Source organism: Apteryx rowi, unplaced genomic scaffold (assembly GCF_003343035.1).
Source record: "Apteryx rowi isolate R43461 unplaced genomic scaffold, aptRow1 scaffold_85, whole genome shotgun sequence".
Taxonomy (NCBI): Eukaryota; Metazoa; Chordata; class Aves; order Apterygiformes; family Apterygidae; genus Apteryx; species Apteryx rowi.
Window position 1 is genome coordinate 774,321 of NW_020451149.1, and position 12,290 is coordinate 786,610.

General features: G+C 42.3%; 1 protein-coding gene across 1 annotated transcript; it reads left to right on the top strand.

Moving 5' to 3' along the window:
• The first annotated feature begins 1,065 nt into the window (after nt 1-1,065).
• Nucleotides 1,066-10,358, top strand: EPGN (epithelial mitogen). Its single transcript, XM_026090156.1, has 5 exons — nt 1,066-1,492; nt 2,006-2,095; nt 7,437-7,557; nt 8,322-8,474; nt 8,788-10,358. The coding sequence occupies exons 1-5, from the start codon at nt 1,456-1,458 to the stop codon at nt 8,840-8,842; spliced, it is 456 nt and encodes a 151-aa protein (XP_025945941.1). The 5' UTR covers nt 1,066-1,455; the 3' UTR covers nt 8,843-10,358.
• The last annotated feature ends 1,932 nt before the right edge of the window (nt 10,359-12,290 follow it).

Genomic DNA, 12,290 nt, shown 5'->3' on the forward strand with positions numbered 1-12,290 from the left:
TAATTAAAATGTGCATAACTAGCTTGTGTTTTTTCCTGAAGCTGTGAAGTGGTTAGATCACTGAGGAGAATAGAGCGTAGAGGGATAAATTGAGCTAACCAGTTTTTAGAGCATCTATCAGAAGATTTTGCTTAAAAAAATAAATACGTTGTGAAATGTTTTTACTGCCTGGAGCTCACCGTTGAAAAATGAAGGCTGTTGCTGGGGTGRAGTTACTAACTTTGCTTGGGTGAGAGTTGAAAATGTTGGGGTTGTTGCTAAGTTTGTATGTTACTGAACTGAGCCTTTCTGATGATCTGCTCTAGTATATCTGGCTACCTCAGTACCCTTTGGAGGGACCATTTCACTTGTTCCAAGTTGCCTGTGACCAAGAAAGTTAGACAGTATTTGGGGCTCTGAAGGGTGATTTAATGTAAAAAAAGATGGATGATATATGTCAAGTATATCTTACAGCTGCAAAGAAATTAATATATAAGTATGATTGTTTTAATTATGCATACCAACTTCCTTTAGAAAGTAGGGATGAACTCTGATGGCAGTGTAGTGACAGCAGTAATGAATGGATCCCTTAATATAGGAGGCAGCAGTTTTCTTGCTCATAATTTCCTTCAATGCTTTTTCAGCCAGCGTTCTCTCTTGGTTCTCTCTCAGCGCCCATGCTTTGCCAGCTCTCAGCTTCTGCCCTGCACAGCCGCACACAGCTCCAGCCAGCGATCCCAGGCCTTGCACAGGGTTGGTAGCCTACCTTGCTTCAGCTGTTGTGTGCACGGGAAGTCTGAATGAAAAGTGGTTAGCTTGCCCCTCGGGCTCTCCAGAGCCTGGAATCAAAGGCCTCTTGCTGGCAGTCACCGATGGAGAACATGGCCCATTATCTTTGTCTGATCACTTCCTATTCTTTGTGCTAGCTGTTCTCGCAGTTCCTCTTTTGGGTGGCAGGGAAGTGAAGTACGGGGAGGGCCAAGGAAGGAACCTGAGCAAAATGGGGGCTGGTCCTTGGACCCTCAGCTCCATAGTAGCATCCTGATTGCTGATAGTCCTTCTAGAAGTAATGTAAGACCTGCATTGCTCAGGGAAAGAAAGATGACATTCACTGTAATACATCACTTTTGGTTTTTGCTAACTTCTGTTTTGCTGTTTTCTGTGGATGTGCTCTGGCAAATACTAGGTCTCCTTAAAACTATCTTTGCATGCACGATTATGCCCACAGGTAATAGGAAACTAGGGTTTCAAAAGAAAACCTGATCCTATTGCTAGATAATAGCAGTTTCCTGAGTAAATGTGTGGTTGCCTCGAGGCTTGAGGTTGTTGCCAGATGCACCTTTTTTTGATTGGTGAGAACAGCAGATGACGCTTCATGGTATATAAGTGCAAGAGAAAACACAGGAGCGCAGATAAGCAGAGCAAACCATTCATCTGGAAAGAAGAGCTGAGAAGGTGCTAAAGCAGCTGCTTGCAATGGCATTTGGAATGCTAATCTATATTTTGCTGAAAGGTAGGTTTGGAGGAGGTTTTTCCATGTCAATACAAGGCTTTCTTGAACAGTAGTTCACTCCTTCTGAAATAAGCAGGGAAGAGGGTGGGAAAACAGATGTGAAGACATTAAAAAGCTGAATTACTTGAGTAATTTTAAGCCTGGATGAAATTTTAACTGATAGGGTATAATTTAGATTCTTTTAAAAGAAACTACTTTGACCAGCAAGTAGGTGTAAAGTTGTCTGTAATACATTACAGGTACCTGTGTCATAAATTGCATAAGGTAGTAGAATTGAGAACAGAATGGATATGTATTTTGGAACTCTGCAAATGGCAGTTTGTTTCTCCACAGTTGTAATTATGCTGTGACAAAAGCAGGTTTGAGGTGAGAACACTGCAAAAAGAACTGTTACTGTTTTGCTGCATTACATCAGAATTGTATTAAGGGGGTACATGTTTTCTGGGTGAAATGAACCTTGAATAGACATGCTGAGTTTTTCTATTACAGTAAGCATCTATTTGCATTATACAGCAATGGGGGCACTGAGTGAAGAGTCAGCTATTACCATTTCATCCCTTAGCACAGAATTATGGAATAACTGGACAAAAACCAGCACTGAAGGTATTTCTTTTTTTGTTATGTTTGTCTCTATTGTCGCTGAAAAAAGTAAGAGATTTTATTTTGATGATAACTGCCATAATGCTTCTGCCATGTAGACAGTGTTCAATTGTGGCGTTTGTTGTATTTGTGAGATGAGCAGTTTTTTTCATGGAGCCTTGAAAATCTCTCTGAGGTAACAGCTGTCACAAAGCTGGAGTAGGCTCAGCACTCAGCAGCTAAAGAGCCGCTTGCCCAAACCCAGTCATACTGGAAAAAGGTATTTTAGGGCTACTTGGGGTAGGTTCTCTGCACTTTTGATGGTCATTCTTGTTACTTTGAACTAGCGCTTGCTTTCTGACTGTTGACTCTCTTTAGTCTGAATCTTTCTGCGCTCAAGTGAGAATGCAGCAAATGTAATTTGAAATTATGCCTCTCATTACTGTTATTGAGTAGTTTCTTCATTTGTTGCAGTTTTGCTTTCGACTATCAAAGCTTCCACAGCTCTTCTCAGCGTGCTAGCTCTCTCTTTTCTTTCTTTTTCTTTTCTGACTGAAATGTGAACTCAAGCTATTTACTTGCCAAGATCTGAGACCAGAGCGCTGTGTTTATCCTGCAAGCTGCATTTTCAATGTTACTTCAGGTGCTAGTGATGTCATTACTTTCTGGAGAACAGTGCAATCTGGAACTGAGGTTTTGGCAGGTCAGTAAAGGAGGAAAGGATTTTAACCGTGATACTTATTAACGTCTTTGTACTTTTGAAAGAATATAAACATGCATACAAATCATCTTGTGTTAATTGTAAGTCATCTCAGGATGTCTTAGAAGCTTTTTTAGTAGATACATAAGCTTTTTATTTTTCTCATAATTCAAAACAAGTCAAACTACTGCTCTCTTTTTTCTGTCTGTAGTTTGTCCTAGTGGTATAGTGTCACAGATACCTTCATATATATGTATATATACACATATATATGTACACATATATAAGTGTAAAGTCAAAGATCATCATTTTGCAGTGCAGTAGTTTGATTTATTAGCCCAAGACTTGTGGTCTGGCTTAGTGGATTTATCTGTAACGTGGTTCTTCCAGAGTTACATACAGAGCAAATAGTGATATAACAAAGTAGAAATGTATGTTGTGACTCCTTAAGTAGCCTGTTTGTATTGTATTTAGAATCAGGAGTTATACATCATGTTTGAACAAATAAGAGGTTTGTTTACGTGAACACAACTAGGTCTGCAGTTGTCCCATCTGCAATTACGCTAGCTGCGCTATCAGCTAGATGCCTGTACTTTTAGCTGAGTCAGAGGTAGCAACACAAATTCAGACCCATTCAAGCATACACTTGCGCAGTCTGTTAAAGGTATGTGTAGGCAGACCTTTTAAGCAGCCATTGAAAAGAGAGGAAACAGCATTTCCAGAAAGAAGATTAAAAAAAAAAAAAAAAGCATAGAGAGTCACCAAAGAAAGTGGCTGTATCACTATAACCTGTTTTTGTTGCTTCTATTTCTATACCAGTGAGGTGTATAATAAGTTGTAATTTGTAATCAAAGTTCAGTAATATTGGATTCTGAGAAAACTAATTCCCAAGTAAGTATCACTGGAGGAACTGGCATTTTTTTGTGGAATTGCAAGTCCTCTGGGGACTGAGGTGCAGTTTATGGAAAACTGTTCATTTCTGGTCAGTGAACAGTAAATCCATTTGCCTCCCATCTCCTGGATCATCTTCTGTTCCCTTACTTTGTGTTGTACAGGCTTTACTTGTGTCTGGTGCTGAGGTAGGGTAACGTTAGGCTGTGTAGTCAGCTGGGGGAAAGGATGCCTGAAGGGGGCTGACAAGGCACAGATCAAGAACCTGAGAAATGGTTTCTGCTAAAGAGAAGGCATAGTTCCTGCTGAAGGGAGGTATTTGCAGTGAGACGGTCAGGTAGGAGTTGGGAAGACTGGGAAGCCTTAGTTTTACTGCAGAAAAATGCCATCCGTTCATTGCCATGAGCTACTTCCTCCATGTGGCCTGTAACAGCAGTCCTGAATTGGGGCTGACCCCTTCCCTCCCCTTTCTGACTCTCCTGTTCCTCCCCAACACACCATGCTTGAACGCTGAGCTGTCATGGTGTTAATGGCTTACTCGTTTTGTCTCTAGTCTGTCAGTTCTACGTGCCCAGGTTTCCAAGTGCCTGTCGTTTTGATCTCATGTCAGATCTTGCCAAGTGTATCTGTTTGAATGACTCAGTTGCAGGCGACTGTCAAGTGCTTACACAGCATGCCTTTTTTTCCCCTCACGTGACTTGAAAGGGCACATGGATGTGTTTATTCAACAGCTTATTTAGTATCTAGGTGGATAATGTGGTATGAATTAGCCTTATGTTTTGGAATGGGTTAGATAGAAAATCTTTGTTTTTGAGACTCATCGTTCTTTTAAAGACAATTATTTCTACTTTTGCAGTGTCAAAATACTTAGCACCTAAAATTCTTGCGTGTTCATTTCAGATCTGACCTTGCAGCCCACGCTGGACAAAGTCTCACTCCCGACAGTGAAGGAGGAATGTATTGTTCAGTTGAGGCCGGCATGGCAAGGTGTTTGTTTCAAACGCTTTCTAGGCAGGCTTCTATTCCAGGCTGACCTTGGTTTCAAATGGCAATATTAGTTTTGATGATACTCAGGGGAAGAAGTCTTGCATACTTACTCAAAGCAAATTTTCCTCTAGAAGTAGGTAGGTGAAATGCTGCCCTCTGACGGCAGAAGTGGAGTAAATCAAAACCGAAGCAGAAGGGATGTTTTGGCAGTGCAAATACATTTGGCTGAGGCCTGGATAGAGGTTGCTGGGGAGTCCATGCTTTTTGACATGTAAATTTGTACATTCCTCACTTATTTTTTTTTTCCCCTTATGGCAGAAATCAGTGAAATATTCAACTGCCCAGTAGAACTCTTCTCAGGACCCAGCAGAAGAGTAGTACATACAACAGAGTGGTAGGAAATACACAATAAAAGGTTATGTTTAATGCTTATGTTTTGCTGTTGTGTAGTACAACGTTTGCCCTCCATTGTGCTAAAATTGTGATGCTGATCCGTTGGTGCATGAGTGTTTGAAGAGAGGCGTAGGGAAGTATAAATGTGCTGTGTCCCATTTTCTGAAGCTGGTGTCTGCAGAGCTCTGTCTCCTGAGCTTGTCTGCAGTGTTCCTGAGTCAGCCACAAGAGTGCCAGAGCTTGATGCTAGAGCTCGTGTGTACGTAGCTCTGACTCCTTTCCGTGCGGAGTACATGATTCAAGGCTAAGGGTGTGTCTGCCCAATGCAGGGCTTTTTGGAGTAGAGATATTGCGCTGGTTTCAGCATCTGGGGGCAATCTAGCAGTGGTAGCGTAGAGCTGAGTTGGGAGATGCTGCATGAAATTCTGGTTTGCGAGCTGTTTGAGGCATTTCTGTGCTGCATTGCAGTGTGTTCTAGAGATGGGGCCTAAGTCTCAGCACATCCTTCAGTGTATATATATTGCCACTTGATTAATAACCAAAATTGTGGCTGCATTATTAAACCAAGACTGTGTGTAGCATTATGTTACCAGGTTTAGGGCTGCCTTTTCCACAGGGTGAAGAGGAACTTGTAAACTTTTTTCTCAGCCTAAAGAAGTTCTCTTTTAAACGAAGGCATGTTTTTCTACCTCAGTAGCTTTTCCTGAGAAAGAGGAGTAAGCCCACATACTCTTTGCAGGAAGAGGACTTGAGTTGTTTCTCATTCTCTCTATGTCCCTTCACAAGTTGGGGGTGTGATTTATCTCTCAGAGACATTTTAGAGCACGCTGCTTTCAAAGTAATATTGTGTGATCTGAGTAATGGTGATAGCCTCAAACCTCTTATGTGTCCAAACCATTTGATTCACAGATGGACTTGTGAAGCGCCCTAAAATGCAGGCATATGGGTTTAGAGTAGAGTAGCTGTTACCATCACTTGTCAACTCTTTGAAGCAGTTTGCATATAGGAAGAAGAAAAGCTTGCCTACTTGAACACACAGGGGAACTCCTGCCATGAAATGACTCCAACTGGAATTTGGTCAGGAAATTGGGGGATTGATGTTGTTCCTCCTGAGAAATGTGTAATGGGGTCTTGAGTTGACCACAGCAGGCCAGGACAGCCTGAGGCTTACATCTCTGACAGTCATTCCATCAGCTTAGTATCTCTGAACCTTGATTCAGTGCTTACTCAGAAAGGAAGGTTTCTGCTCACTGCACTATTGTTTAGTCACTCTGAGCAGATATTGTCACCTTCCTGCCAGATACTATTTTTCTTGTGGTCATAACTGAAAGCTGATGTTGACATACACTCAGTTAAGAAATCACCTCTAGACATCACTAAAACAGGCCCCTGAAATAGTAAGGCATTGCTTGGACACTCCACCCCATCAGTGATTACTCTAACTGGGGAGAGAGACCAGTTCAAACAGATACTCCTTTGACTGGGAAGCTTTTGAGCTTTCGCTTTGTTTGCCCCACCCCTGCTCCCGTGACACATTGATGCTTGGCTCTGCACTTCTTCCGCACCCCAGGATACATCACTCCTGGACTCAGGCTCTGCTCTATCAGTAGATAACACTGATCTAAGATCCCAAAGAACACTTTTGACTTTTCTTTTATTCTCATTTCAGCTTTTGTGATTGGGAATAAGCTAGTCATTTTTCTGTGCTTTCAAAGCAGTAACATGCTTACTGACTTGGAGGCATATGATTTTGTCCAGTTTTAGAAACTGAATAGTCATGGAGCTGCTTGCTTTCGGATGGGGAGACCATTTGGGGAATTTTGGGTGCTTATAAACATAACTGAGCACTCAGCTAATGTTAGACCATGCAGACCGGATAAAGAGAGCAATCCCATCATTCATAGCTCAGTTGTAGCTGCAGAGCTGAGGGACAGCAATATAAGAAATGCAGTAGTCTTTTGCCCTTTGATGGGGAAAAGAAAAAAGGAATTAATCCATCATTTGAATTCAGCCTGGGAAACATACTGAGACTCATTCAATGCTATCATTGCATCCTAAACCCTGATGTTCCTAAGGACTGATGTTCTGACGGATTGCAGGTTGGATAATGCTGATGTTATGCTGGGGTCAGTCTTCCAAAATCTTTCTTATACATGCTCCTCAAGAGGAAGTACTCTACTTAAAGTTTATATGTTTTTTCTCTAAAGCCATGCTGGAATGTCTAAGAAGCTCATTCTGCTTAGCAGTGTCTGAACTGGCTTGCAAGATATATCACAGTAAATCTGTGTTAAGTGTCTTTCTGCAGTCAATGTCTGTCCATCTTGAATTGTGAAAATATTTTCAAAATATATGACTTTTTTCAAATATAACATGGCATTTCTTTCCCTTTCACAGTAGACTACACAGAGCAACCGAGGCTCTTGAAGCTTATGCAAGCCTGTCTTGAAGAACACCACAGCTATTGTATTAATGGGCTCTGTGCTTTTCACAATGAACTGAGGAAACCCATATGCAAGTAACGAACACTGTTTATAAATATACTTCTTAGAGAAGTAGAAACAGTAGCGCTGTTTCTTTGTCTGCTACGCAGTATTAATGTAATGTGACTACTTTTTAGCAGAGCACAACTTCTAAGTGCCAGTGAAGTACTTGCAGGCTTAAAGTTTGGCACATGCTTGAGTGCTGTGCTGGTTCAGGACTGTTAATGAGACAGTAGTGCCATGCCAGTGTAATACCAAGGAACGGAGACTGAAAATACACAGCTTTCTAAATCGCTGATTTGACAGCGTCTCAAGTCACAACTGGTGCTAGAGTTAAATGATTAGATTTTCACAGGGTGCAGTGAAGGGGGCAGGAACTTCAAAGAAAGCAGCTGCAACTCCCTTTTTCTGCAGCTGCTTACATACCAAGCCTGGATCTTGGTATATACCTAGAATTTTCTAGGTCCATATTGGGCAGCTTCGGCCATGGCAGATGTTACAGCAGCTAAGGATCAGCAGAGCACAGTGCTCTTTGTCCACACCCTCTCGGATGAGGGTATGTTTAGACTGTGTTTGCTGCTGTGACTATAGTGCTTGAGCTAGCTTTAAACTAGATAGACTGGGACAACTGGTAGTCTTGGTGGAGTGAAGAGGTTCTGACTGAGCACTAGATGCAGCCTATCCTACTTTAGACTCGCTCTAAATTGTTTAAAACTGATCAAATCCAAAATGTATTTCTGGAATATAAAGCAAAAGAAGTTTGGTGTATAATTTAGTTTGGTGTATATTTATTTTGTAGGTGCCTTGCAGGTTATAATGGAGAGAGGTGTGAACACTTAACACTAAATTCCTATGCGCATAATTCTTACGAACGCTACATTGCTGTGGGAATTGGTATAGGAATACTGACCAGTGGGATACTTGCTATCATCTACTGCTACGTAAGAAAGAGGTACGGAAGACGGGTAACCTTTTGATTACTTTCATCTGAATGTTTGTGGGGAGGAAAGCTGTGCAGAATTTTATCAGGGAACTGGGAGTGTGTTCTTGCCTCTGTTATTCATCTGCTGTGTGATCTTAAAATAGCTGACACTCGATTTCTCTGCTTTCCTGTTAGCCAAACGGGTAAAATAATTGTGCGACTGCCCAAAACATGAGTTTCATTGAGGCTGCTTAAAAGAGTTGGGCAATTACATTTAGTTCTGTTCAGACTACTGTGGTTTTAGACTTATCTGATTGAAATCACGTCACATTATCCATTTTAGATGCAGAAAATTGAAATCGCCTTACAAAGTCTGCCTGGGTGAGACTGCTTTGTGAAGACCTGGCATTGGGACACTTACCAACTTGCCTGTAAACTAGAGAAGGTTCTGACTTGGGAGGCCATCCCGCGCCATCTAGCTGGTACCCCAGCCTCACTGATGAGGTGAGATGAAGGGAATGGCACAGCAAGTGCATAAAGGAACTCCTGCAGAACTGACGGGCTCCATTCGCTTTTGAAGAAAGATTTCCTATCTTTAATAAAGGTTGCTATATGAGCAGCTCGCATCAGCTGAGGATACTTCCAGCCTTCTCAACGCTCTCCTGTGGCTCACATTTGCTGAGGGAAGGACTGATTTGTTTGAGCTGTTTTCAGTCATTTCAAGCCCTAGCAGAGTGTTCTGGCCTGGTCTTCCTCCCACCCCTCCTCCTTTTCTTTATTTTTTCTGTCGGAAAAGCACAACCTGTCTCACAATGGAATTGTTTTCTGAACATCACATGCTGACAAGGAGCCACCTGGGTTCTTCTTTCACAAGCTCTGCTGCATACGTGTCTGGATCAACAGCCCTCTTCCAATACTGCAGGTATCTCCAGTGGGCTAAGCAGAGTGTAGGCTTTCATTGCCATATGGACAAAATTGTAAAGCACTTCAGACTGGGCAAAATGTATGGTCCTCAGAGACTTACATAAAAGTAAGAATAAAAATTAAATAGTTTCTGGAAAATCAGATCATGAGATCTCAGGGCATTGCAAGTTCTTTCAATTTTGACAAGCAAAGAAATTAGACATCTTTATCCAAATGGATACTGAGTGTACTCACTGACAAAGAACTTTACTCTTCCTTTACATCATATAGCAGCTCATCAGAGTCTCAAAACCTTCAGGCAAAGCATTGCCTTCCTGGACCATGATTTCAGACTAAGACTCCAGTTGCTAGGGAAGCTGAAATTTTGTTATAAAACTCCAATATAGTTCTGTCCAGGAAGCAAACTTGCTCTGCTCCATTCTCACAGTATATGCACAATATCATCACTGAAATAAGAAAGAAATGACCATAGGGATTTTGTTCAACCCTGTTCAGACAGATGACTTATTAGATAGTTAGGGTTTTGGGGGTGTTTGTTTGGTTTTTTTCCATCTTGCCTGTGGAGAAACACCAAGGCAAAAGGAAGGAAGAAAATTGGCTCTGAAGACTGTGGCACTAACTGTGGCTTCTCACTGACATTTGGAGTATTTGCCAGTGCTGATGAGACTGGCTCCAAGAGATTTTCATTTCAGCTACTGCACATTATAGACACATATCTGCTTTGCTTAGTCATCTACAAGAAAGAAGCAGTTAGGTACCTCAGAAACCCTTGGCATTTGTATGGGTTAATGTAGGCTCCTGAGTTTAGGTGCCTTGCGGAAAACTGAGTTTTTGTTATGTGAGTTCACTTTTAACAAAGGATGCATGTCATCTGCTTAAAAACCTGTGTATTCATGAACCTTCCACGGTAATGGTGAAATGTGTATGAATGACTGGGGGGTTGAAAGGGGAAAAGTGCATTTAGCACTTCAGTGGTCTGATAGAATTGGCTTCTCACACAGGGGGCTCCTGGTCAGTAGCTGAGTTGTCTCAGCTCTAGATTGACGCAATAAATAGTAGCGTGTCACGCACTGGTTGGTTGGACTCCCTGTGCAACAGGCAGGAGCCGGCAGCAAGTGCATAGACTGAAAGGATTGTTGGTGAGGAGCTGGATGGAGACACGCGCCAGTCCTTTCCTCTTTGCCTTGACATGAGCATTTTGCAAGATGCATTGAATTCATTTCCTAGCCCTCAGTATATCCATTTTTTTCCATCTCAAGATAAATCTTCAGATCTGTCTTGTTTGTTCCTTTCCATTCTCGTGCCCTTCTTCTTTGTACCTACCAAAAGGCAAATTCTGCTCTCCCTATTTTGAGATCAGCTTTCAGTAGTTGCCCTGATGTTTCTCTCTTATATATAATATGGTGAGAATACAATTAGACCCTAATTAAAATACACACACACACCTACCTCACCCACACTTGACAGACACTGCATTGAAATACCTATTAAAAATGTGCATGTAGTCAAGAGAACATGGGTGAGAGATTTTTCTCATCTGTCTCCCATAGCTAGATAGACCAAAGGAGAAAAAGCCACAAAACTTCTGGCATGTGGGCGGATCTCCTTATCCGGAGAGAGTTGTCTCTTCCTTATACTCACACTGTGAGTGTTGCGTTCAATTCTGGAGGAACAGTCCTTGGACAAAGAAGAGGCTATTTCTTGGAGGAGACACCCACAGTAACACAACTTTTTCAGGGCTTCAGGAAGTACTTCCTGATCACAATGAGGTGCTGTGTACCAAGAGAAGCACACTGACTTTTTTTTTTAATGGTGATTTAACATGTAAATGTTTGGAGGCCCAAAGACACCTAAATTGTGAGGTGTTTTACCAGTTTGTTTTCTGATCCAAGGCAGCTCTGGAAAGGCTTCCTGTGAAAGTTAGCTGTGATTTTAAGCTAATTGAAGAAAAGCTCATGAGTGAAATACCAGATGAATCCATGCCATGCAAAATGGGACTTTGACAGTACACATGTAGAAGGAGGTGAAAATGGAAGAACAGAAGGAGGAAGAGAAAGGTGGTCTTTGCTTTATTTTTCTGTTTTCTTTTTCCAAGTGGTATTGAGGCTTTCAGAAATGGGTTCCTCACCACCTCAGTGCTGTATCCTCTAGGTACTAAAGCATGATGCGTGAGCAGGTTGCCATCTCCATAGACATCTAGGGCTGGTGGCACCAACACAGATGACTGCTTTCTCTGTCGCTCACCAGAGTGTTTACAGGCTGTAGCCTGTGTGGGAGAAGAGTGTTGTCACTGCTGTTTTAAGGGATTTCATCAGGCCCAAGCTGTGTTTGAAGCATCACTGCATGAATGAATCACTCAGCTGTTTCATGCAGCAACCCTGCCAAGAAAGTCTGTGCTGCCTCAGATTGCTTCGTGGAGTCAGCCGTGCTGAGCCCTGCCTTGATAAGTGACAGATGCTACGGGGCTAGTATTGTGTGTTGCTGCTTACAGGGTAGAATTTCTTGCAGAACTGGCAAGTCAGAGGATCAGGATCATCTTTCCTGGCTCATTTGTCAGGCTCGGACTCCTCCTCTGATGGCATAACGAATGGAATGACAAAGTTGTTCTTCCCAATAACTGCACATGCAAAAAACCCCCTGTAATTTCATGAGGAGACCCTGTGTGTGGGGGGAGCTCCAAGGCAGTCCTGCATCAGGGACGTTGCCTAATTAGAGCCAAGAGAGAGACACTAAAGACATGGAGCTGCCACTCTGAGTGACAGATCACTTGCCCTGTGTCTCATTCTGGCTGCTGGAAGCCAAACTGATGTGTTTTCCTGCAGTGCATCTCTCAAGACTAGCTCTTTTTAAGCCACCCAGCCCCTCCCCTGCTTTGCTGGCATCTGCCCTCAACATCCATTTGTACTTTGTTGCTAATGCTTG